The sequence below is a fragment of the Lontra canadensis genome, unplaced genomic scaffold, assembly GCF_010015895.1.
Source record: "Lontra canadensis isolate GAN:19392208 unplaced genomic scaffold, GSC_riverotter_1.0 scaffold69, whole genome shotgun sequence".
Lineage (NCBI taxonomy): Eukaryota > Metazoa > Chordata > Mammalia > Carnivora > Mustelidae > Lontra > Lontra canadensis.
Window position 1 is genome coordinate 6,056,533 of NW_022631063.1, and position 24,839 is coordinate 6,081,371.

Consider the following 24,839-nt stretch of genomic DNA (forward strand, 5'->3'; position numbering starts at 1 on the left):
TTTTTAAGCATGCGTACCCTGCCCTCTGCTGGCCTCACCACACTTCCTGAATGGGCAGGGAGGAAGGGAGGAAGAAGAGTAAAACATCTGGATCCCTTCCACTAGAATGGACGGTTTCCTTTCCCAGTTGTGCACACAAGTTCCATCACTTTCTATCTCCATCACCTCCCCTTCTCCAAAATGTCATAGTCCTTGTAAAGATTTACAGGATCATGACCTAAAAGAGTTAAGCTTAAATTGTTTCCCTTAAATGAGGGATACGTAACAGGCAATCCAAAATTAGAAAGTAGTGAAAACTAATTGAACCCTAGTTTCAAAATATCCTCCTAATTAGATGTGGCTTCCGGTGATAGAAAAACTTATGTACATCCTGTCTGGGAATAGAAAATGACAGCACAGAATATACTGAGAGCCAGGGACTAAACTTCGCTGTCAGGTAACCCAATGTGTGTAGCGCATTAGTGGTAGGTCATGGAATCTAACCACTCTGCTTTGTGACAAGGTGGCAAAGGTGGGTCGAGCTGACTGGCTCATGCAAGACTCTCAGCCAGGGGGAGACGACAAAGGATGTGAAACTAAAAGCAGATAACCTCCGAGTCCCAGACCTGAAATACAAGAAGACAGCACCAACTGGAAATCTTGTCAACTCTTCCCATTTCATACCACAGGATTCACTTTGCCTCTCCTCATGCTCTCATGTCAGCTCCCATGAAAGCCATCATCATGACTTTGCAAGCTCATTTCCTGAAGTTCAGTTCCAGATGGACCAAATTACTGTCCTGGGTACTGGGAACATGGGAATACTCTGACACTGTTCCCCTCACCTAAGGAACTCAGTCTGGTCCAAAAAGCAAAAGTGTGAGGGAAGTAACTGCAAACGACAGTAAGTGCAACAAGGGACCTGTGCCCCAGGTGCAGAAGCGGTACAGACAGAAGACTGAGGAACCATCAGGATGCAGGGGGGATGCGAGGAGAGAGCTCCAGAGAGGAGGTGCCAGATGCAGCAAGATACAAGTTCAAGGAGAAGCCTTTTAAGCAGGGGAACCAGTACACGCAACCCCATGGAAAACCCAGGTGGGATTTCAGGAGTGCATTGGTAGAAAAGCAGAATCAGTAACTCCGTAAGGATGTGGCAAGAGTGAGGTGGTGAGTGGCCGAAGCAAAGGCTGGAGAGAGCTGACCCAAACACAGAGCACGGGAGCCTTGCCTGGTCCTCATCTTATGTGACGTGGACCTCCTTGTATCAGTGGCAAGAACTTGGAACTTAACTGCAATTTACAAGAAGCCACTGAATGGTTTTAAACCAGAAAGAAAGTACAGTCAATCACATCAGAGTTTTGACAAGATCAAGAAAGCATCAGCTCACTTTTTATACACGTGTTGCTGCAAGTGTAGACAAATTCCAAATTCCTTCCCATTCTTCATGGTATATCTACTTTTAAAAGGTATCGTGTGCACTGTGAAGGTGAATAAAGGCAAACCACTTTAGGGGCGCCTGGGTGGCTCAGTGGGTTAAGCCTCTGCCTTCGGCTCAGGTCAGGATCCCAGGGGCCTGGGATCGAGCCCAGCATTGGGCTCTCTGCTCAGCAGGGAGCCTGCTTCCCCGCTCTCTCTGCCTGCCTCTCTACTTGTGATTTCTGTCAAATAAATAAATAAACAAATAAATAAATGAAATCTTAAAAAAAAAAAAAAAAAGGCAAACCGCTTTAATGGAAGTCAGTATCTGGTACTTTGTCAGTGATGCTCAGTGAGCCCTAGATGAGAAGGCAGACAGGGACTTCCCTCAGCACACGTAAGGCAATTAAGCTGCAAAGTTACCTGATGCACACAGCTTTGGAAAAAGTTAGCAAATTTCCCAAAGGTAAAAAGGAAGCACAAAATGCATACGAACATGTAGATTTTGAAAATCTAACTGGATGTGAAATAAGGCCACTGATTCCACCTATGCCTTTCCAGTAAAAGGAAACAATCAATTCTCTACACACTAAAGTTGTGCAAACACTATCTTTCGCAATATTTTCAGAATGTATGTCACTATTTTTAAATTTCCAAAACTGGGTGTCCGAAATCTGTAAAAGTTGTAAGCTCTCTTAAGCAATTGGTACCTTTAAAAAGACACCCCAGGGGGCACCTGGTGACTCAGTGGGTTAAAGGCCTCTGCCTTCGGCTCAGGTCATGGTCCCAGGGTTCCGGGATCGAGCCCCACATCAGGCTCTCTGCTCAGCGGGGAGCCTGCTTCCTCCTCTCTCTCTCTCTCTGCCTGCCTCTCTGCCTGCTTGTGATCTCTGTCTGTCAAATAAATAAATAAAATCTTTTAAAAAATAGTAAAAAAAATATAAAGATACCTCAGTCTCAAAATATGGACATTTCCCCGTAATGGGGCTGCCAGGATTTACAAATCACAATTTCCACCATGGATCCTTTCTGCTCTAAGTCAATGTCACCAGAAAGAGGCCACTTACCTAAAATATATATGGTTGTTATTTTTTTTTTTTTTAAGATTTTATTTATTTGAGAGAGAGAACATGCAGAAGGAGAGGAATAAGCAGTCTCCATGCTGAGCTTGGAGCCTCACTCAAGGGCTTAATCCCAGGGCACTGAGCTTAACCGACTGAGCCATCCAGGCACCCCAAAATGTATAAAGTTTTTAACTCAACTCACAATTTAATTGAAAGTAAATTATGATGCTTTTTCCCTTGTTCTTTCCTCCACCCTCACCTCTGCCTTATTTTCCCCTAGCACAAACCGGAGTCAAGTTCTTTATAGCAGGCACTATGCAAAAGGAAGAAATTTGTGACTGCAATGGCTTCTACAGACCAGTAACTCCTGGCCCCAGGTTCCTACATGAACTGTTCCCATAGCACCCCCTAGTGACCAAAAGCATTTTTCTGAACCAATGAACTCTACATTTTCAACTACCTAAAAGCAAAGCACTTAAGATGTAAAAATAATGCAAACATTAATGAGTTTACCCTCTGGGAACATCTGTCCCAGTTAAGACAATAATTTTAACCTCTGTGGACAACTTTTCTCACCATTAACATAGAAAAAAAAAAAATCCTCAACAATCAAAGTCCTTCTCCCTTTGAGCATGGGAGCTACCCAATAAGACAGATTACCAATACCTGTGGTTGTTTTCAAATAAGAGGAAAGGGAAAAGAAACACAAAGTAATAAGAGAATATGCACCCTCAGGTCTACCTGAATCATGAGGAGTATCCTATGTTAAATCCAAAATATATAGGTCTGTTCACTTCTTCTTTGCTATCATATGCTTTGACTCCCTCTTTCCTCTGTTTACCTGGATTTAAGGAGACTACAGGAACCAAGGAGTTTTCTAGAAATAGCCTGCAACTACCCAGAACCATATTCATTTAAACTAAAAAATACCAGAAGATTTTTTAATTCCATTTTCAAAATTGAGATTTTTGTTTTTGACATGCATTCTGGAAAATACAAATGTTAGATTACTTTGGTTAACAGAGAGTGCAATTTGAAATGAACATGGTAATAATGAGAAGTGCTTACACCTTCGCCCTTCAACCTCCTGCCCAGCAAAAAACACTCTGACTGACTACGGTGCCTGGTACTCATGGCTCAGTAGGCACCTAACATCCTTTTGACTCTTCTTCTCCAAGTCTGAGACCTTCAACAAAGCCAAAAACTTTTTCTCAGTTTGCAGGCCACAGCCTCTCAAAAATAAAGCCCTTCACTGCCCTCTACTGGAGAGACTTGGAACAAAACTGAAATCCATCCTTCCAGCATTTGAAATCACCTTATCTAGTCTTTCTTTTCTTTTCTTTTCTTTTCCTTTCTTTCTTTCTTCCTTCCTCCCTTCCTTCCTTCCTTTCTTTCTTTCTTTTTTTTAAGATTTTACTTATCTATTTGACAGAGAGAGAGAGAGAGAGAGAGATCACAAGTACATTGAGACACAGGCAGAGAGGGAGAAGCAGGCTCCCTACTGAGCAGAGAACCCAATACGGGCCTCCACCCCAGGACCCTGAAATCATGACCTGAGCCAAAGGCAGAGGTTTGACCCACTGAGCCACACAGGCACCCATATGCTCTGGTTTCTTGATAGTATATAACCTTCAATATCTCATAAATTAATCATAATATTCCAAGAGGGGTTAAAAATGCAACTGTGTAGAAATTCAAAGTCATTTTCCCTCTTTATTGACTAAATGAGGAGTCTACATGGCAACAAACTGGGAAGCGAGCGGGCTTTGCACAGCCACTGTGTGATGAAGTGGTCAAGGTCCAACCTGGGTCTGCAAACTGAAGCATCACAAACTGGGAGACATTTATCCTCTTTCCGCTCATACTTCAAAATGTGTCTACTTTTTTTAAAAAGATTTTTAATTTATTTACTTGAGAAAGAGAGAGAGAGAGCACAAGCACGGGGAGTGGCAGACAGAGGGAGAGAGAGAAGCAGGCTTCCTGCTGAGCAAGGAGCCTGATGTGGGGCTTGATCCCAGGACCCTAGGATCATGGCCTGAGCTGAAGGCAGATGTTTAACTGACTGAGCCACCCAGGCACCCCTATGTATACTTTTTTTAAAATCAGCCTTAAGAATCCATCTGTCCTGTTACTTGGGACTTCATTAGTTATCATAAAGCTACAGTTAAAGGCCATAAATGTAAACCAAGTGTCTAGCATGGTGCATGAAGCTACACAAGAAGTATGAATTCTTCTCTCTTCTCTGCCCAGGTCCCCCCTTCAAGCCGCTCCACGACCTTTCCCCTTCTGTAGTACATATTCCCCACCCACATCTTCAGGCACATATTCTCTGCTGCTCTTTCAGTATGTCTTGTGCTGCTTGTGCTGTGTTCTCCACTGGAAAGGGGAGTCTCACTGCCTGGCCTGGTCCTTGGTCTAAGAGTGCCCATTCCTGGGAGCCATGGGGGTAATGGCAACAGCCATTACAGCGGCTGCAGCAGCCAAAGCGGCAACAGGGGTGCTTGTAGCCCAGCAATGAAAGATGCTACAAAAACAATGATGACATTATAATAATAAAACCATAATAATAATGCAATATAAGCGATGATAATAAAACTCACTAGGATTATGATAATAACTAGTGCCATGTATTTTTTGTGCCAACCAACTACTGGGTTATACACTGTCCATGCTTCACCTAACTCAGTCCTCAGAAACACAGGAAGGTATCGTAATGACTTTACCCATTTCACAAAGGAGAAGCTGAGTTTCTGGAAGGTTTCAACAACTGTCGATGCTATTCGACTCCCACTGGCTACCTGTCTTCCCTTCAGAATCTCCAAAGCCCTTTTATCACCTTAGTCCCCCCACACCTGCTAGAACCCGGGCACACCTCCAGGGATGGTCATAGCATCTCCGAGTGCCTGTGAGCAGCATGTGGTAAAGGACAGACTACCCGCTGAGAATGACAAACGTACCCCCCCTTCTCCTACTGAGACCATGTCACACCGCCTAGCGTCTCCATCTAGATTTCCTTCCTATCCTCTCTTCTATTTTTCCTCCTTCTGATGTACGATTTGGTGGAAAGAGAACAGAACCAGAAATAAGAACGGCCTCTCATTAGTCATGTGACTTCAAACAAGTCAGTTCATTTCTCCCACTTTCGTCTGTCAAGTGTAATGATAACGCCTGCTCGACCTGTCTTCAGGCACAGCTGTTTAGAATGAATAAGGAAGCAAATGTGAAAGTGAGCTAAAAGCTGTAAATGAGTATCAGCTGCGTGCATATTTGATTCTTACTATTCTCTGGTCTTCTTCGCAAACACAAAACACTGTGCTGCCTTCCCACAGGAGACAGGACCAGCTGCAGGGAAGGTGCTAGCTCGTGCCCTCTGCCAGCACCATGATGGGGCAGGAAGAAAACCCAAAGACATGTGAATCAGCAACAGCAATGAAATAATATTGTCATCCTTCTCCCTCTTTCTATAGGTTTCCACAGGCTTCTCCCTATCGTCCAAACCAACAGCAAAAGAGAAACAACCTTCCTCACCACCCCACCTTCCTGGCCACTCTTTCCTCACTCCTTATCTCACTGGGTACTTCTAAAATGTCCACCTCTGTAGCCATAATAGTCATTCCCTTATTTGCACCATAGTCATGACAGCCTGTGTTGCACTGAGCACTCACAACGCGTCAAACACAGTGGAGACATCCTGCCCGGATCATCTCTCATCATCACAGTGATACACTGTCGGTGTCCTGGGCTCCACTGGGCTAGACTGGACTCACAGAGATCAGCCAGCTCGCCCAGGGAAGGACAAAGATCCAGCTGCTGTTGCTTTCTGACCAATCCTACTTCCTACCTAAATCTAAACACTACGTACCAGCCAAGGGTTCCTTGGCTGAAAGATCGCTTAGAAGCCATAAGGAAATCCTATCATTAATAGCCTATGAATGTATAACCACAGTGACGTAAAGCATAAATATTTCCTTGAATAAAGACTAATGACCCTATAGAAAAGGTACATTCACTTCACCTTTTAATGTTTAATATAATGAAAGAATGTAATATTAATGAACTCCTCCTATTAAGAAGTAATTGTGTTTATTACAAAGAAGAGCTGGCAGGCACCATCCATGAGCATGTGATCAAATTAACATCACGAGCAAAGGAATGAATCAACACCAACGTGAGGAGAACACGGCATCATTCCAAGGTATTCCTGACAAAAAATGCGTAAATTAAATCTAATCACAAAGAAATATCAGACAAACCCAAGCTGAACCCCACTCTACAAAATAAGTGGCCTTAGAGTTTTCAAAAGGGTGACTGTCCGTAAAAGAAAAATAAAGACTATCCCAGAGTAAAGGAGACTAATGCTGACAACAATTCAATGATCCTGGATAGGCTCCTGGACCAGAGAGACGACCGCTACCAAAACTGGCAGAACTTGTATAAGATCTGAAAATTAAATAATACTGTGTCGATGGTAACTTCCTGATTTGGATAAGTAAACTGTTAGGTAAAAGAATGCCCTTATTTTTAGGAAACATGCACTGAAGTATATTTAAAGATAAAGGACATCATGTCTATAACTTTGAAATGCTTCCAAAGCCAGAGAGAGAAAATACATAGAGAATTTTTTGGTGCTATTTTTGTATACTTTTATAAGCCTGGAGTTATTTCAAAATAAAACATAAAAATTGAATGGACAAATTATGAACACATATGAACTATTAAATAAATATGAACTGTAATAATCCTATATCCCTACCCATTTACTCCTAAGCACACAGGAGCACCAAACCTGGGTCCTTAATATGAAGTCCATCTTACAAGCCTGATGCAAGAAATTCTGGTGCCCACAAATGCCACCTTACTTTTTCCAATTCACAATGGTTCCATTCAAATGCAGCTGTGATACAATATCTCTTCCCTTCTTCCCTTCCTTCTTTCCTTCTTTCAAGTAGGCTCCACACCCAACATGGAGCCCAATGTAGGGTTTGAATTCATGACCCTGAAATCAACACCCACACCAAGATCAAGAGTCGGACTTAACCAAATGAGTCACCCAGGCACCCATCTCTTTCTTTCTGATAGTGAATAATCATTTCTGACTTCTCAATTTCAAAATTAAGAAAATTCAAACAAAAATCTTCCAGTGATTCCTTTCCCTGTGAAAACACAGGCAGCCTCAGTAAGGTGTATTGGATTTCTCCCTCTTCATCCCTTCCCTGGCCAGCATGCTTTTTGGTTAAGCAGTTGGCATCGAGATATCTGTACAGCAACTAACCCTTTGCTTTCTCCTGCCATCAGTGTGTTTGAGCTCCAGAAAGTGTATGAACAGGAGTGTGAATGGGGTGACTCAAGATTCGCATCACTAATAGAGAGCAGAGACCCCACCCAACTCTGACACTTAGATGCTCCTACAGAAAATGCACACAGCCCTAAGCATCTGCATTCAATCTTAGCAGAATGATTTCCGCTCTTCCCCACCCAGGGAATCTAGTAGGATAAACAGTAGAACACCACATGCTCAAGGTTTAAAATGTCACATGAGAAGGAGTAATGGCGATGAAGCCGTTTCTTCTCATGCACAAAAAGAAATGAAAAGCTGAAAAGAAATTATAGCTGTACTTAACCTTGTTCTTTCTCATGGGTCATTATTAGCATGTTCTCATTTAGAATTCACAGGATGTCTTCTGGTCCAGGAACATCAAATTTCTTGTTACCCTTCACCACATGCCTGAGGTCAGACAGAATTTCCATTTCACAGACAGAAAAATTAGGGCAAAAGAAAATCAAGATGATCCCCAAGCAACACTGTCTGTCACGGGGCGGTGGGGGGAGGGAGCCCAAATGGACCAAATATTCTGCCTCCAGGAAGAAAACAAATATCCCTAATTTCTGCAGTAACCACACACACACACACACACACACACAATCATTTTATGTCAGTAATTACTAGGAAAGCCACACTGGTCTATTTTTATTTCTTCTTCCTGATTTAGAGGAATCAGTCTGGACGAAGACAAGATCACCTAAGCACATAAAATTCCATGGCTCCCAACTAATGCTTCACATTCTGGGCAAACATGAATATGACAGCCCCTACTTCTCTTATGCCAAAGGAATGCACAAGTGGGCTCAAGGGACTTCCTGAGAACAGCTGGCCCTCCTTTCTTTTAAATATGAGAATTATTCATGTTAGAAAAAAACACATTAAAAAATATCTCTTAATTTTTGCTTTCATAAGGGAGGAGAAGCAGAAACTGTTGTTTCTTTTTTAAGATTTTTTTTAAATTTATTTGAAAGATAGAATGAGAGAGAGAACATGAAAGCGGGGTGAGGGGCAGAGGGAAAAGCAGACTCCCTGCTGGGCAGGGATCCCGATGCGGACCTCAATCCTGGGACTCCTGGATCATGACCTGAGCCAAAGGCAGATGCCCAACTGAATGAGCCACCCAGGCGCCCCAGAAACCTGTTGTTTCTGACACAGGTTGCCTAACTGTGCAGAGCTAGCTCAACAGGCCCAGTTTTCCTCTAAACACCGGTATATTGATGGACTGTTTCTATTTTTTTTTTAAGATTTTATTTATTTATTTGACAGAGAGAGACAGCAAGAGAGGAACAGCAGCAGGGGAAGTAGGAGAGAGAAGCAGGCTTCCCTCTGAGCAGGGAGCCCGATGCTAGGCTCGATCCCAGGACCCTGGGATCATGACCTGAGCCAAAGGCAGACACTTAACAACTGAGACACCCAGGCGCCCCCTATCTGTTTCTATTTTTAAAACAAAAAACCGGGGAGACAGAAATCAAAGGACCCGCAGACACAAGGAGCATCTGAAGAACCAATGCACACTGGGAAACCAGAGTATGATCCACCAGGAGGCGCTGCTGCAACCAGGAAAGTAAGCAGCCGAGGAGAAGTCAATAAAGACAAGTCCACAAGTGGACAACACAAGTAACACTGAAGACTCCCCTACACAAACTTTTAAACTGAATTTGCTTAAACACGGTAAGCACCGAAGACAAGCAAAGACATCCTACAACAAAGGTCTTCAATGCCCCTAGTGATTAAAATAATATTTACTTCCATGGGACCAAGCCTGCAGGAGAAGTTTCAAGCAAGGAATAGCACGGTTGCTCCCCAGCATCCCGTGCCCCACGGACAGAGGGCGGTCTGCCTGCTGCTAAGAGGAATCCCCAGGAATGACTGAATGCCAACCATTTGGGGTGCATAAGAAACAGAGCTTCAGATGGCCTTTCCAGGGTACACGCAAGTGCAGGTGTTCACGGAGTTAGCAAACACTTGTGAGCACTTGACATGAGTGAGACATGCACTGCGATCGATGTTCTGGTCAGCATACTTGCCAGGGAGCCTACAGGCAAGGAGCGGAACATAGCTGATAACCCACAGGCACTGGAAAACGAGAATTCTCACAGGAAAATAGCAGACTGAATGAAGGTCGAGGGTAAGAACCACAGTGCAATGGGCTACTCTCATTCCTGTAAGATGTTTAAAGAACAATTTATACTCTCCCTTCAGTCTTTCTCTGTGACACTAAGTCGTGTGGTCGTTCTTCATTTGAAGGGATGGGTGACGAAACAAGCCCTGAGGTTCAAGTCCAAAGTCCAGGAGCAAGTACGTGGCAGAAGACATGCTTGAAAAGTCACATCTCCCCCAAACTCTTAGCTGCTTATGATTTGCTTAAGAGACATGCAAAACAGGGTTTGGAATGCACAACACACTCATATGTAATGAAGATTTTAAATATTTTTTAAAAGAAGGAAAACAAAGCTAGAACCCATAAAGCTTCTTCATTTTCTCGAAATGATAGCGTTTCAAAGGAAAGTGTAGGTTCATGAGGGACATACAAACAGTGAGAGCTATGGGTGGTTCACCAGAGCTGGAGCTCACAATGCAAGCTGGAAGCTGAAATGGTGCCATGAATTCAAGCGAAGGAGATGGGCCTTTCTTTGACAGGAACTTTATTTTTTTTCATTTATGGGTTCTTGGGGTTGTTTTTATTTAATTTGGGGAACCACTTTGAAGCCAGTAAGCGACACAATCAGAAAGTTACCCCAGGGGCAGTGTCTAAGAAAGAACAGAAAGAAGGAACAGAAGGGAAGGAGTGCAACTGTCCCGTCAGAACCAGGAGAACCTTCCAAGCACTGTGGCAGAGGCCTGGAGAGGGGTAGATGAGGAGCATGGGGGAAAAGAGGCCTTAAATACAAAAATAGCCCCAGTGTTCTGAGGTTGGGTGACTCAGACAGAAATACCGAACACGGCAAGTTCAGGTCTGGGAGAGGAGGGAAGCCACTGGGAAACTGCCCCTTGGAAGCCTCCAGGCCACCTGAGAGGAGTTGGGGGTGCGAAGCTAAAGCTCTGCACAGAACACAGGCCTGGCAAACCCTCTCCAGGGGCAACCGCTACAGGATGAGACCAGGAAAAACTAGCAAAACAAGTTGAGACCAACAAAAATGTTCTTTGGGGATGACACAAACTGAACAAGCCAATGGCTCCCTTAACAGCATTTTCCAACTCTGGCTAACGCTTCAGATGTCTGACCAAAACCACCATGCTCGGCTTCACACATCCCAGGGCGTCTCTCCTGGGTCCTCCTTCTGTCTGGAGCCCTCAGACAGTGGCTGGGCCCTTGCTGCCTCAAACTGAAGCTTTAGCATTCCTGTCACCTCTTGACACGCACCACTCTGAGGGACCATCTGCCAAACTCATTTTTCCCTCAGAGACATCCCTCAGACCAGCCCCGGTTCAGGTCTGCGCGGCCAATGCGCGGCCAATGCGTCAATTCCCCCGCCCCACCTCACCTCCAACCAGTCCCACCACCCCAAGAACCCTGCTAGTCACCTAGTCACACCTGGACACAGCGGGTCATTTCTTAACATCTACTCTTAAATCTGCTTAAAACAATGTTAAGGCCTCGGCAAAATGTACCTCATACAAAATGTTTCTGGAAAGGCAATGACTGGAACCTAACAGTCAGTTACTTCACCCGGGCACTATGAGATGTAAGCTCTGAGGCATATTTCTCTGCCAGTTTTACTTCAGAGTGTACAACTCAGATTCGGATCAGCTTTCCCCGTGACTATTAACCATAAAAAGCGGGGGAAAGAGAAACTTCCTTTCCAAATCTGTGACTACATACATATTTTTAACTATAAATATCTAATATAATTTTAAAATCAAACTAAACCAAACCAGAAGTTAAATTTTGTTAGGCTTCATGCCATCACACAATCAGTAATTACAAATAAATTAAACTCTGGATAAATACACAAATAAATACATTCACACATATACATCATTTTTTAAAAAATCTAAAACCAAGAATGGAAAATTTTTCAGGTAATCATTAATATAATTTAGTTAAATTACAAGAGGGGCCAAGGTCTTTTATAAGGAAAAGACCAACATTCCACAGATACTCAAGATAACCATTAAATTTGTCAATAAATTCAGATTTTTAAAAGATAACCATTAAGAACAAATTTGGGGTTTTCTTTTGTCATTTCAAAACAGCTTAAAAATGACTGCTCCTCTTGGATGAAAGTTCCAAAGGAAAGATACTCCAGGCTATTTCAGGTCTCCAGGATTCGAGCCCCATCATGATCCCCTCCCCACTCTGACCTTCCTTAAGCAAAGCTGATAAATGGAAAAATGAAATCATTCAAGTTTCACACTGTTTTCCACAAACACACAACAGCAAGCCAGAGATACCCGAAAGGCAAAAATGCAGCCATCCAAGGAATCACTGATCGGATAATCTCTGAATAACACATCATGAGGATGTGGCAATCTTTTTCCTGTTTCTGTGGGTCTCATTTCCCTGGGTGGGGAGCAGCCCTTGCTGGGTCACAAAGGCTAGTGGTGCTTACCTTTTTGGCTCTTTGGGCTATGTCTGGGGTCCTTGTAAGCAGCTTCTCAATCAGGTATTCTCTGTTCTGCAAAACAAACGTTCCCAACAGTTTAACACCAAGTAGCATACACAGAAATTCACAGTGATTTCAAAATAGCAGATTTACGTGGGGTTTTAAGCATGTTACCTTGGCTTTCTGGAAGAATTTGCATTTTAAAAGCTCGGCTGCTGTAGGCCTGAAAGATCAATAACAAATTAGAGTTGAAACAATGACCACTTGATAAATACACTGCCTTGACGAAACAGACAAGTCCCAGAGTGTTTCTGGAAAACCAGTTTCGGGAATAGCAAAACCAGAAACTAAATTAATCACAAGCAAACCCGCAAATAAAACCATGCCAATTTCCCAGTTCCTTCCAAACACCCCTGCTGCAAAATGCATACACTCCTGTAAGTTAAATTTTGGGGCATGATCAGTTTTCCGCCCTTCATCCTTACACCTCACTAAGTGAATTCAGTCTATCTGAAAGGTGTCAGACTGACACGTCTGTGAGCTCAATCCCTGTATTTATTAAGAAGCCGTGCCGGCTGCAATATGACCCCGTCAAAGAAATTACAGTCTTCAGTGATCTCTGATTCCCCAAGAGCAGCAGGTACAGCATGGGGTCCCCATCCTGTGGACAGGCTCTGTCTGCCCAGTGAGGGACCCTGTCTCAAGTGTATATGGCCCACCTGTTGTCAGGGGAAGGTACATGCCAGGGTGATTAGTAAAATGCAAACTCCTTTAAAAGCATTACTGGACTGGTCTGATGGGCTCCTGATGGTGTCATTTAACTTGTTTCTCTATCCTGTGTATCCTATACACTGAACAGTAGGTCTAAAAAGTTGGCGAGGTTGCATGGAGCATGTTGGGGGAAAAATATTCCATAGATGATGCTGTGCACTTCTCCCCACAGCCCATCAGGGGCCCAGGATGTCAGGTTATCTCCCCGGGAGTGATGCCAAGTTTAACCAATGATCCCCAGGCCTGAGACCTCTCCCATGTAAAGGTATATTTTCCCCAATGCACTTGGCAGGTATTCTGTTGGGTAACACTATGGCATTGGATGAGTATTCTATTCCTTAGCAGTTTTAGCATCTTTGTCTTAACGAATTATTTCATAGCAGGTGGCAGAATGCTGATTTCCTACTTCTATCATTTCTTCTATGTTTATTAACTAGCATTCTTCCATAAAGAATAGCTTCCTTCCTCAAATAGTTCCTTCTGAAAAGTAGCCAAGCAGATGGAATCCGATACATCTAGAGTATTAGATAATCAGCAAAACAACTGTCCTGATCTCTTCAAAAAGTCAGCGTCATAGGTGTTAGGTCGGCGGCCCCGGGAATGCGGGAGGAAAAATAAAAATGGCCGCCGGGCCGTCATCTTCCGGGCCGCCCGCTTCCTTAACCCAAGACTCTCCCAATGGAAGGATGTATGCCGAGGATACGTCACCATAAGTAAACCGATACCTATGCAGGAAACAGGAACATCAGACTCCCCCCTACCCTCCAATCACCAAATACCTTACCTTATATGGCTGTGAACCTATGCCCTGTCTTAACCCAGATAAAAGACCCACTCTACCCCTCCCGCGTGCGACTTCCCCGACTCCCCTCTTCAGAGTCAGAGGCGCTGGAACCTCGCCCGAGAGCGCCTTTAATAAGTCTTGCCTTGCGCCTATCTCTCCTGGTGTTGTGTTTATCTCGCCTGTAAAACCTTACAAAATAGGAGGCCCCAGGGTGGCTCAGGCAGCTAAGCGTCTGCTCAGGTCATGATCCTGGGGTCCTGGGATAGAGCCCCGCATCAATCTTCCTGCTTGGTGGGGGGTCTGCTTCTCCCTCTCCTTCTGCCCCTCCCCCTTACTTGTGCTCGCTCTCTGTCAAATAAATGAATAAAATCTTAAAAAAAAAAAAAAAAAAAAGGTGTCCTAGAGCAAAAGGAGAAAAGAGAACTATTCCAGATTAAAAAGGACTTAAAGAAACAAAATCAAACGCCAGAAGTGACCCTTGCTAAATCCTGTCTTTGAAGGAGAAGGGGGAGAAACTACAAAAGACATTTGGAAATCATTATACATATGTGAATATGCCAGGTATTAAGGCAACTTCAGGCAATTGCTGTTTACTTTCTTAGGTGTGGAAAAGTATTGTGGTTATATAGGAACACGTTTTTGTTTGCAGAGAACGCAAACTGAAGTATTAAGTCTGTCACTCACTTTCAGATTTTTCAGCAAATAAAAGGTAGATAAACAGACACAGCAGATATGGAAAATGTTCATAACTATTGCATCTAGGTGACGCTATAGAAGTAAAGGCAGTATTATTTTTTCCATGCTTTCATGTATTTAAAATTTTTCATAATAAAAAAAATTGGGGAGGCTAAAGGGAAACATTACTGAATATCAGGAAGTATTCTCTCCGGGGATATTCACCAGAGGTGCAGACAGTATTTTGTTGAGAGGAGTGCAAGTTTAAAAGGAGTCCTCAGACTTGGAAAGATTGGAAAACCCTGCTTGGGAACCAGGAAGATCCATTAAAACGTGTCCAGGGATGGGGCGCCTGGGTGGCTCAGTGGGTTAAACCTCTACCTTCGGCTCAGGTCATGATCTCAGGGTCCTGGGATCGAGCCCCGCATCAGGCTCTCTGCTCAACAGGGAGCCTACCTCCTCTTCTCTCTCTGCCTGCCTCTCTGCCTACTTGTGATCTCTGTCTGTCAAATAAATAAATAAAATCTTTAAAAAAAATGTCCAGGGACTGAAGCCAAGCATACGGAAGAATTAGGAAACGTCTTTAAGAGGCATGGCCGTTGAAACTGCATAAGTCTACAGGGTTCATAAACTCTATTTCTGTGCAAAGAACTTTTCTATTTAAATTGTTATTGCTCTTTCCCTCAGCTTCAAGTGGAACACTGGTTAGAGGTACCTGACAACCCGGAGTCACCTCATCCGTTGCAATAAACAGCTGTTAATTGTTAATTGCTTTGAGTAAATAAAGGTCTAAACAACAGGTGTGCCATGAGTCCGTTACATTTTGTCTGCCATCTCCCCTCACTGAGCTTGTTCGAATTCAAGAATTCGTACCTCGTTAAACAGGCACACAAGAACTAAAAATGCTGCTGCTACTTCACACGATTTAACTTTGGTTGTTATTTTAATGTATACTCGTACTGATCGTCGGCAATGACTCTGGCCTCCAGCTACTCCAAATTCATCCTTCACTCCCTCTGTAAATATTTAGTAAGCATCCAGTCTTTGCCAGGCACGATGCTAGGTGCTAGCATACCGCAGTGAATACGGCAGACACTAACGCTACCTCCAGCAACTTGGAATCCAGCATATACAAGTTAGCGTGTGCGGTTAGGCTGTAAGAGGCACCTGGGAACATTGCAACACTGGAATGGAGCTCCAGGCGAAGGGGATGGCCACAGAGAAAACATGCAGGACAACCATTCCACACTGTACTGAGTGAGACTTGGCGTTATAACATGTTTAGCACCTCGTAACATGAAACAAAATTTTAAAAACCAAGAGGCACACAAAATAACATAAATCTAACTTTTTTAAGTGAAAGGGAACCTTAGAAAATCAAGGTGATTGAGGAACTCAATCATAGCAACTGATTCAGTCAAAACCCTCATGGCCTTTGGTCAATACAGTTATAACAGCTGCCCCCTGGTCAGTCTCTCTGTTATGTCTCTCTTCTTCATTCTAACTCACCACCCATCTTGCTCCAGAGCTGGCTTCTGTACAAACCCAATTCTTATCCATCCTAACAGATTTCAGTAGCCAGAGAGATGCTGGCTCCTCCCTCCTCATTTCCCATCGCGCCCCTCGTGAACTCTATCCTCCAGCTACACTGGTTCGCTCGTCCTTCTTGTGCTCCTTCGTGACAAAGCACGTGCTGCTTTTCTTCAAAGATTTTTGTAACTGATTAGCACAGCCTTGCTCATCAGTCAAGAACCAATTTAAATGTCATCATCTTCAGAGATACTTTGCTCAGCTTCTATAAGGAGAATTCATTGTTCCCTACTCAGTGCTCACACAACCAATCTACCCACAATCCTATTCTGTAATTATCTGTTCCTATGTCTTTCCACCTTGAACCCAGTAGGTTATAAACCCTTTCAAGACAGGGACCACACAGGATTTGTTTTTTATGTTCCCATTGCCCAACACAGACCAGAAAATGGCTATGGCTCAATTTCCATACCATAATCAATGGGGTAGAAGTGATGCTACCAGACACTCGGGACGCAGGACCACAACTCCTAGAGCCAAATCTAGTCAACACCAAATTCTAAGCATCTGTTCAAGGTAGTAAGGAACAGGAGAACGATGTAATGAAAATTAGATTCACACTAACAAGAAAAAAGGTGGTGGTGGGGGGGGGAGGTTAAGTCATACACAGTGGAGGTCCTGAAGTAGAGAGCCCCATGCTTCCCTCACTCCTCTGTACCCTGCCTCCTCCTTCCACACACTAAGGGTCAGGTGTAGGACCAACCCAGAGAGGAGGCTGGGAAATGCCAGACATACCTCAAGATACAGGGCTGAGAAAATACCTTTCCTTCCCCAGCAAGGTCATTTCTATGGTGACCAAAACTATAAAGAAGAAAAGCATGCTGCAGAGAAAAAAAAAAAAAAAAACTCTCCATTCTTAGCCTTCATCAATAAAGACAAACATTCAATTTCACATAAGAAATGAGAAATGGTTTAAAGGAGACACATTCCTTCTTGCATAGGCTCAACATTTATGTTAATAGGCCATACAGGTCATACAAAATAATAGGTCTACTCTATACAGAGAAGAACTAAACAGTAGATCCTCTGTGCACTCAAATGACCTCAAGTGTCTGCAGCTTTGGAAGCAGAATCATACAAGCACCGAGCAATCTCCATGAGAAAGTATGGGAAAGTGGAACTGGAAAGAATGGGAGAAATGAGGGAGGAAGAAAATGACAGAAGGCATGAGAGAAGGTGAGGTGCGTGCAGCCCAACTGACTTAAGGGTTTTTGTGTTTTGTTCGCTTGCTTGTTTGTTTTAGCTTTATGCTATAGCAACTACCAGTACGGGGTTAAATATGGAACCATCAATGCTGTCGGCCTCTTAACTGAGTACCACATAAAACAAAGAATCCTGCAAGCATAGCTACATCTTACATGGCTGCTAACAATTTTCAAATACTACCACATAACCTAAATACAGACACTGTTGTACAAGAAAAGCTAAAATGCTATATGCCAACAACCCACATAATGTACAGACTATGAATGACGATTCCATTTTAAATCCCTGAAAACAATGCAGGAGTCTGCCAGTACCAACGTTCTCAGAAGAAAATCTCTTAAAGGATCCAGTTAATACATATGGAAGAACCAAAGTCCACGGAGACTTAAAATAATTTTCAAAGGATTCAGGATGAACATGATAGAGTTTAAGTAGTTTTAACAATTTGCATTATAATTTCTAAAAACCTCACTGACCTCAGACAGAGCTGTATCTCTCACCTTCCCCTCCCCCCAAAAGTGATATTCAAGTTTTATTCACTTCTAATGAATTTATCTACATGATAAGCACCCTCCTGTTGCTTGAAGAAAATGCTGGTTCCTTTTACAGTTGCCATCTACATGAAGTACAAAATCTACAGGATTAAGGCGCATTTCTTAAGAAATAGCAAAATGTTCTGCTATCCAAATATAAGCACCTCTTAGTCTATTTCAAAGCAGAGCACAGATTTGGATGAATCAAACAGCGCCAACATCCCAGCTCTCTTTTCTTAGGAAAGTTCCATGAGCTCTCAGGTTGACTGAAAACAGAGCTCCTTCTCAGGCAGCCTGAGGGCTCCAGCAGGGGACCGAATCTGTCCTGGTCACTGTTCACCTGTGATGTTTCTATTTGTTGCTAAAAAGCTCCTCGGCTAGACCAGGGTTTTGGTACCTGTCAACTGCTTTCAGATTGCAAGTAGATGATCAACATGCAAAATAAATAAAAATTATCAAAAATCTTGCATTTACTCCTCAATCCAGTCGAATTGTTTGTTTCCGAAACATTCTTCAATGAGTCCAAGTCATCCCCAAATTGCAAGCTCCCCATTGTCTCCAGCTGCTCAAGAAATATCAACTATGTAATACAGACCTGACACTGTGGATAGAAAGACATAAAGACGAATGACACAGGTTCTCCTTCTAGAAGACTTACAAACTTATGAGGAAATTAGATGTGTAACTCCATAAATGCACATAATGTGGTAAGTGCTATAAGAGACATATCTTCAACATACTATAGGAAAACTACGGGTTGTAATAATTCCACTCAGCCAGGAAGAAAAAGGTAAATAGTGAATGGCAACCCCAATTTCCTGAATAATCAGGAACCCCTAGGCACTGTGCTATCCTCTTTTTTTAAAGATTTGTTTATTTATTTTTAGGGAGAGAGGAAGAGAGAGGGGGCACATGCAAAGAAGGGTGGGGGCAATGGGAGAGGGAGAGAGAATTTCAAGCAGACTCCCCGCTGAGCACAGAACACTTCATGGGGCTCAATCCCACCACACTGAGATCATGATCTAAGCCAAAACCAAGAGCCAGACACTCAACTGATTGAGTGACCCAGGCGCCGCAGTGCTATCTCTTTAAGCGTGTGATTGTATTCCATCCTCATGACAATCCTATGAAGTAGGTGTTATTAGGCCCATTTTACAGATAAGGAAACTAAGTCATGTAGACAATGATAAAGTAGAGCTAGGAATCTCACTCTGATTTATCTAACCCTAAGAAGATGGGACCTTTCAAGTAAGGATTAAAAGAGGGTGGAAGGTGGACAGAGGCAGAGGAAGAACCTTTGGACAACATAAGCAAAGACAGAGAAGACAGGAAATATTCATGGTTTCTTTCAGATTTGTGTAGCAATTAAATGTTCACTTACTTAGTAATGAATACATATTTTGAAACTGCATGCTATATTAAAAAATTCAATAGTTTTTTTTTTCCATTCTCATATTTCATGATTTTTTTTTGCCTCAAAAGAAGACACACAAGTGGCCAACAGACACATGAAAAGATGCTCAACATCACTCATCATCATTGAAACGCAAATCAAAACCACAACGAAAGGGATGCCTGGCTGGCTCAATCAGTAGAACATGTGACCCTTGATCTCAGGATTGTGAGTTCAAGCCCCACGTTGGGGGACAGTTTACTTAAAAAAATAAATTTAATTTAATTGGAAAAAAACACAAAGAAGTATCACCTTACACCTGTCAGAATGGCTAGTCACAAATATAAGAAACAAATGTGGGAGAGGATGTGGAGAGAAAGGAACCCTCGTGCTCTGTTAATGGGAATCCAAATTGGTGCAGCCACAGTGGAAAACAGTGTGGAAGTTCCTCAAATTTAAAAATAGAATTACCATATGATCCAGTAATTCCACTACCGGGTATGTACCTAAAGAAAACAGTAATCCAAAAAGATAGATGAACACCCCTATTTTTATTGTAGCATTATTTACAATAGCCAAGATGGGGAAGCAACTCAAGTGTCCACTGACCGATGAATGGAGAAAGAAGACGTGAGACATATATACAATGGAACATACTCAGTCATAAAAAGGAATGTGATTTTGCCATTTGCAACAACGTGAATGGACCTAGAGGATATAATGCTAAGTGAAAAAAGTCAGACAGAGAATGACAAATACCATATGATTTCACTCGTAAGTGGAATTTAAGAAACAAAACAAACAAACAAAACACACTCTTAAATATAGAGAATAAACTGGTGGTTACCAGAGGGGAGGTTCTTGGGGGTGGGTGAAATAGCTGTAGGTTGTACACCTGAAACTAATATAACACTGTATGGTAATTACACTTCAATTTTTTAAAAAATAGTCCCAAGAATTTGCACCACTAATACTCTCTGTTTGTTATAGAGGACAACTGTGCAATAGTGAGATTAGATTATGTTATAATGAAAATATCTGAAAGAAATCCTTAAACTACTACTTTGTAAATCAACAAGTTACTAAGAGAGCACTCTGAGGGGAAGAATTTTTAAGAATTCAAATATATGGTGCACGACTCTTTTCAAGAATTTTTTTGGAGGGGTGGAGTGGTAGGAACCTGACATTTGAGCGCATATAATAAATAACTCCTGGGAAGACTTTCAATATTATTAAGAAATAAGGACAGTTTATTAAATATAATGTATGATAATCTAGTTTATTCTGACTAATTTACAAATTCCTAAAGAGATCTATTTTCATATCATCAGTACACCGGCAATTTGCCCCACAGTTTTTCCAGAAGGGCCAGAAATGCATGACATTACATATCATCACCACTAGGTGGGATCTCAACTAGTTTGAAAATCCCAGAGACCATCAGGCATAACACCAGAGCTAACTGGGAAGACAGGTACCTCTCTCAACGGGCTCTGGAGGATGGAACTATTTCCTTGGTGATGCCAAAAACTTATGTTTGGAGACAACACCAGCTACAAAGATAAGACAAGCAAGTATTGCAGGACAAAATGAGAACCTAAGAGCATCTTCGCCCAATAGAGGTGTGAAGAAGTAACCTCAATGAAAGCTCAGTATAACTTCAGAAGAAAAACAAGCCCTAAAAATCCAATAGAAAGGGCAACTAAGATGTTTAAGCAGAAACAGCCTGATGGTGTGACAAAACGATGATCCCTTTTACAATAAATAATTTCGAGATGCTTGATAGCAGTCTTTCGACCTAGCCCCACAAGGAAGGTTGATTGATTTAGAGAAGATTCAAGGCAAAGTCAGTAAACTGTAAAGGAATGAAGCGAGCAGCTACAACGAATGGGGTAAAATAATGGAAAGTCTGTTTAATCTAGAGAAGGGCCGCCCACTGAAACAGCAGATTACAGTGTAAAGAGAAAAGACTTAATTTTCATAAAGCATTTAAGAAGACCAGAATCCCTCCAAAAGCAGGTCCTTCCCTGAAAAGGAAAGCTTCAGGAAAGAAGTCAGTGCTTTGCATCTTCAAATACAAGTATCAAATCAAACCCTTGGGTGGGTGAGGTGGCCAGTGACTCCCCAGGTCTGTGGTCTACGCTGATGGTACACTAGGGCTTCACCACGCAACCAACTCCACAAAGGGACTCTACCCAGGCAAAGCGTGTGTGGCTCACGTCATTAACATTCTTCTTTTAAGCGATACAAGACATGGGCTACATTATCACTAGCTGGGGTATTTCAAAGTCACCGATACTAAGAAAAAAGAAACACACTCCAAAAACAGACACACACACTACAGAGCAGGGCAATAACCCAAGAATAAAGAGGAAACACGCACGTTAATTTCAAACCATTTGCTTCTGTTTATATGATTAATGTTTCTAATGCAAAAATCTTAATCTTCTTTACTGATAATCTTTCAAACAGCACAACTTGTTCTGCAACTAAGAGGAAGCTCATGCAAAATTCAATAGCTCTGCCTGGTTTAGACTGGAGCTGGCAGGATATTCAAACCCTGAGAGGTCAGCTCAACCTACACAGTGCAGAACATTAGCTCAGCTTCTGAGTGCACTGCTGCCAATTTCTTCTGATTTCTGTTTTACTTCATTTCCTTTGATGACAGAGCCCACACCTAACAAACACAGTGAATCTCATTAGCACTAAAAATTTTCCTCTGCCTCTTCCTCCTCCTCAGTCCTCTCCCTCTCCGCCCCACCCCATCTTCCACGAACAGGTTGGAAGCCAGGGGCCAGAGCAGGATTTTCCCTGGACTAGAAGTACCTTTCGAGTGTCCTCACACAGCCTTTTCCCGGCCACAATCAAAGCTTTGTCGTGTTTCAAACCAGGTCATTAACTCATCCGCCAGGTTTGACGTACCTTTTCGAAGGGTCTTTCTGAAGACACAGTGAAAGTAATTTCCTAAAGGACTTGCCGTATTTTTTCATCATTTCCTTATCCTCTACTCCTGTTTCTAAAGTGGGTGGGTCATTTTGCAAAGTCAGCATTAACACCTGCAGCAGAAACAAACACCAAGACAGAATGTCAGTACAGCTGCCGCTATAGTCGTGTCTTCACGTTTCACCAACGCATAAGAGGCCATCTTGGATGAGGGGCTTTTCCATGGTTTTAACCTTCCAGAAAGTGTGTACTGAAAGTCCTCATTTCCTTTCACAAATCTGTTCATGGGCCCTTTCACCTTTTTGTTATTCCATGGACAGAACTTACAAAATCTGTTCTGTGGGTGAAGAACAATGTCCCCAGAGTGGCCAGGACAGAACTTCTGGGAACTGGCTCTCAGACAGCCTCGAGGAGCACGTAGCTCCAGCACAGGCTTAGCGAAGGCTGGGGCTCAGGCTGGGAAAGTGGGGTAGAGGGAGGCCCAGAGCAGCCATGAACGGTCATGTGTACAGGTCATTCATAAGTAAGGAACCGCCTGTACTCAAGGCTTCTGCTGACATGCTGCCAACCCTAAAAATAAAGCCACAGCATCCCAGAAGGTAACACATGATTTCCTTTTTTCAATGAGCAAACCTACAGAATATTGCTTAAAGGCTGCTGAAAGCTAGCCAGAATATGAGTTACTAAAAACCATAACCAGAGCCAAATGACCCCGCTACTTCTTCTAGAAGGGGACAAAATGACATTAAAATTAGCTTCAAATCAAAAAGGTAAAAATTCCATTCATTCGGGGCGCCTGGGTGGCTCAGTGGTTTAGGCTTCTGCCTTCGGCTCGGGTCGTGATCTCGGGGTCCTGGGATCGAGCCCCGCATCGGGCTCTCTGCTTAGCGGGGAGCCTGCTTCCTCCTCTCTCTCTCTGCCTGCCTCTCTGCCTACTTGTGCTCTCTGTCAAATAAATAAATAAAATATTAAAAAAAAAAAAATTCCATTCATTCACATCAAATTACTTGTTTAAGAAAAAAGAGTAGAACTTGTAGCAAACTATTGACCTATAAAAGGAATAAACCTCATTAGTGCATAAATCAGCCTTAATCGATGCAAATGTTATACATGCCAGGACTCCTTTCAAACATTTTCAGAATGATGAAAGAGAATGAAGAGATGAAGGACTAAAGTGACAGTTTATTGTTTGTGGAGCATAACAGCAAACAGAAGAAAATGGGCGAGCTGTGAAGTCCCAGCGGAGCCCCACAGGACGTCAGGCTGGGGTTAGCAATGGGACTTTGGATTCGGGTGGGAAACACGCAGGGGTGGGGAAAGGAAGAAATCAAGAAATAAGAAAAAATAATGCAGAAAAACTGGATGGAAGCAATAATCTTCCGAGTTGTTTGTGTTTTTTCTCTGCAAGGGCAGTTCAACTGTTTACACCTCAACTTTGAATTCTCTGCTAACAAAAGGAGGTATGTATACACACACATCCCCTAATCTTAAGGATGTTAAAAATATGTACATAAATACAGAGAGAAAAGAGCAACGTACTGAACTCTGCTAAGACCTTAACAGGGATTGTCTGTGGTTAATGAGATTATGAATGATTTATTTTCTTCTTGATTCTTATTTGGACTTCCAAATTTTCTCATAAGAACATATTAACTTTTTAATCGGTGAAATTATTGAACTTTGTTTATCCTTGGGTTTTTCTTAACCCTCCTAAATTTTTCCAGTATTTTCCTAGGAAAATGGTGAAACAAAGACTGTATTCTCTAAAATACCTCCATCATTTCCAGCCACTATTTCAGCCCCCAAACAAAATCTAATTGGGTCCATCAGCCCTGCTACCCCCATCTCAGAATAAGTGCAACAGTAACATAGGGCAGTTCAAAGAATCACAAAAATCGGAAAACACCACCCAAATATAGGTTATTGCCTGAAAACACTGGGCTCCCTTATTTCAGATGAGTCACCAACATGACACAGTGAACACGGGGGTGAAATGTTACAGATCATTAAAAAAAAAAAAATGGGAGAATCCATCTACAAAGACAACATCACTATAATCCAATTTTAGATCTTCCTTGGGGGTCGAGGGTCTTTGGCTATCAAAAGAGTAGTGACCAGCATTTGTCCCAGTTCTCAACCTCCACTGACCAAAGTGATCGCAGTCCTCAGACAGCTCTCTGCTAAGAACGTACAGCGAGCTTCTAAACCGGGAGCTGTACCACTTTTGTCCTATTCTGTCCACATCGGACAACATTTAAACTTGGCTGTGTTCCTCCATTAATTCTCCTCAGGTCTAAGAGAAAAATGACTATGTTTAAGAGAATTACAGAACAGATTCCGTTAAATCCTATTTCAAGCCCGACATATGATTCCCAATAGTAATTACTTTCATAGGAGGGTATTTGTGATAAGGTGCTGCTCCTGTTGCTAATTCAATGGCAGTTATTCCAAAACTCCACATGTCAGCCTTGAAGTCATAGCCTCTCACCTAAGAACAGAAAGAGGAAAAAAACACAATTATACAGTAGGCCTGTCATCCCCCCCCACACCCCGGGAAGTCCATATTATGCGGGAGATCTACGGCAGAGATGCACAACTTTGATATTACTTTGATA

General features: G+C 42.6%; 1 protein-coding gene across 4 annotated transcripts in view; it reads right to left on the bottom strand.

Annotated features, from left to right (window-relative positions):
* The window catches only part of STK39 (serine/threonine kinase 39), a 297,147-nt gene that overhangs the window by 168,149 nt on the left and 104,159 nt on the right, over window positions 1–24,839 (bottom strand). For all 4 annotated transcript variants that reach the window (XM_032880373.1, XM_032880371.1, XM_032880374.1 and 1 more), the window contains 4 exons: window positions 24,611–24,712; window positions 22,204–22,337; window positions 12,504–12,552; window positions 12,336–12,401 (listed from right to left, as the gene is read on the bottom strand). In XM_032880373.1, the coding sequence (XP_032736264.1) occupies window positions 12,336–12,401; window positions 12,504–12,552; window positions 22,204–22,337; window positions 24,611–24,712 (351 nt within the window). The remainder of the gene's footprint in view (window positions 1–12,335; window positions 12,402–12,503; window positions 12,553–22,203; window positions 22,338–24,610; window positions 24,713–24,839) is intronic.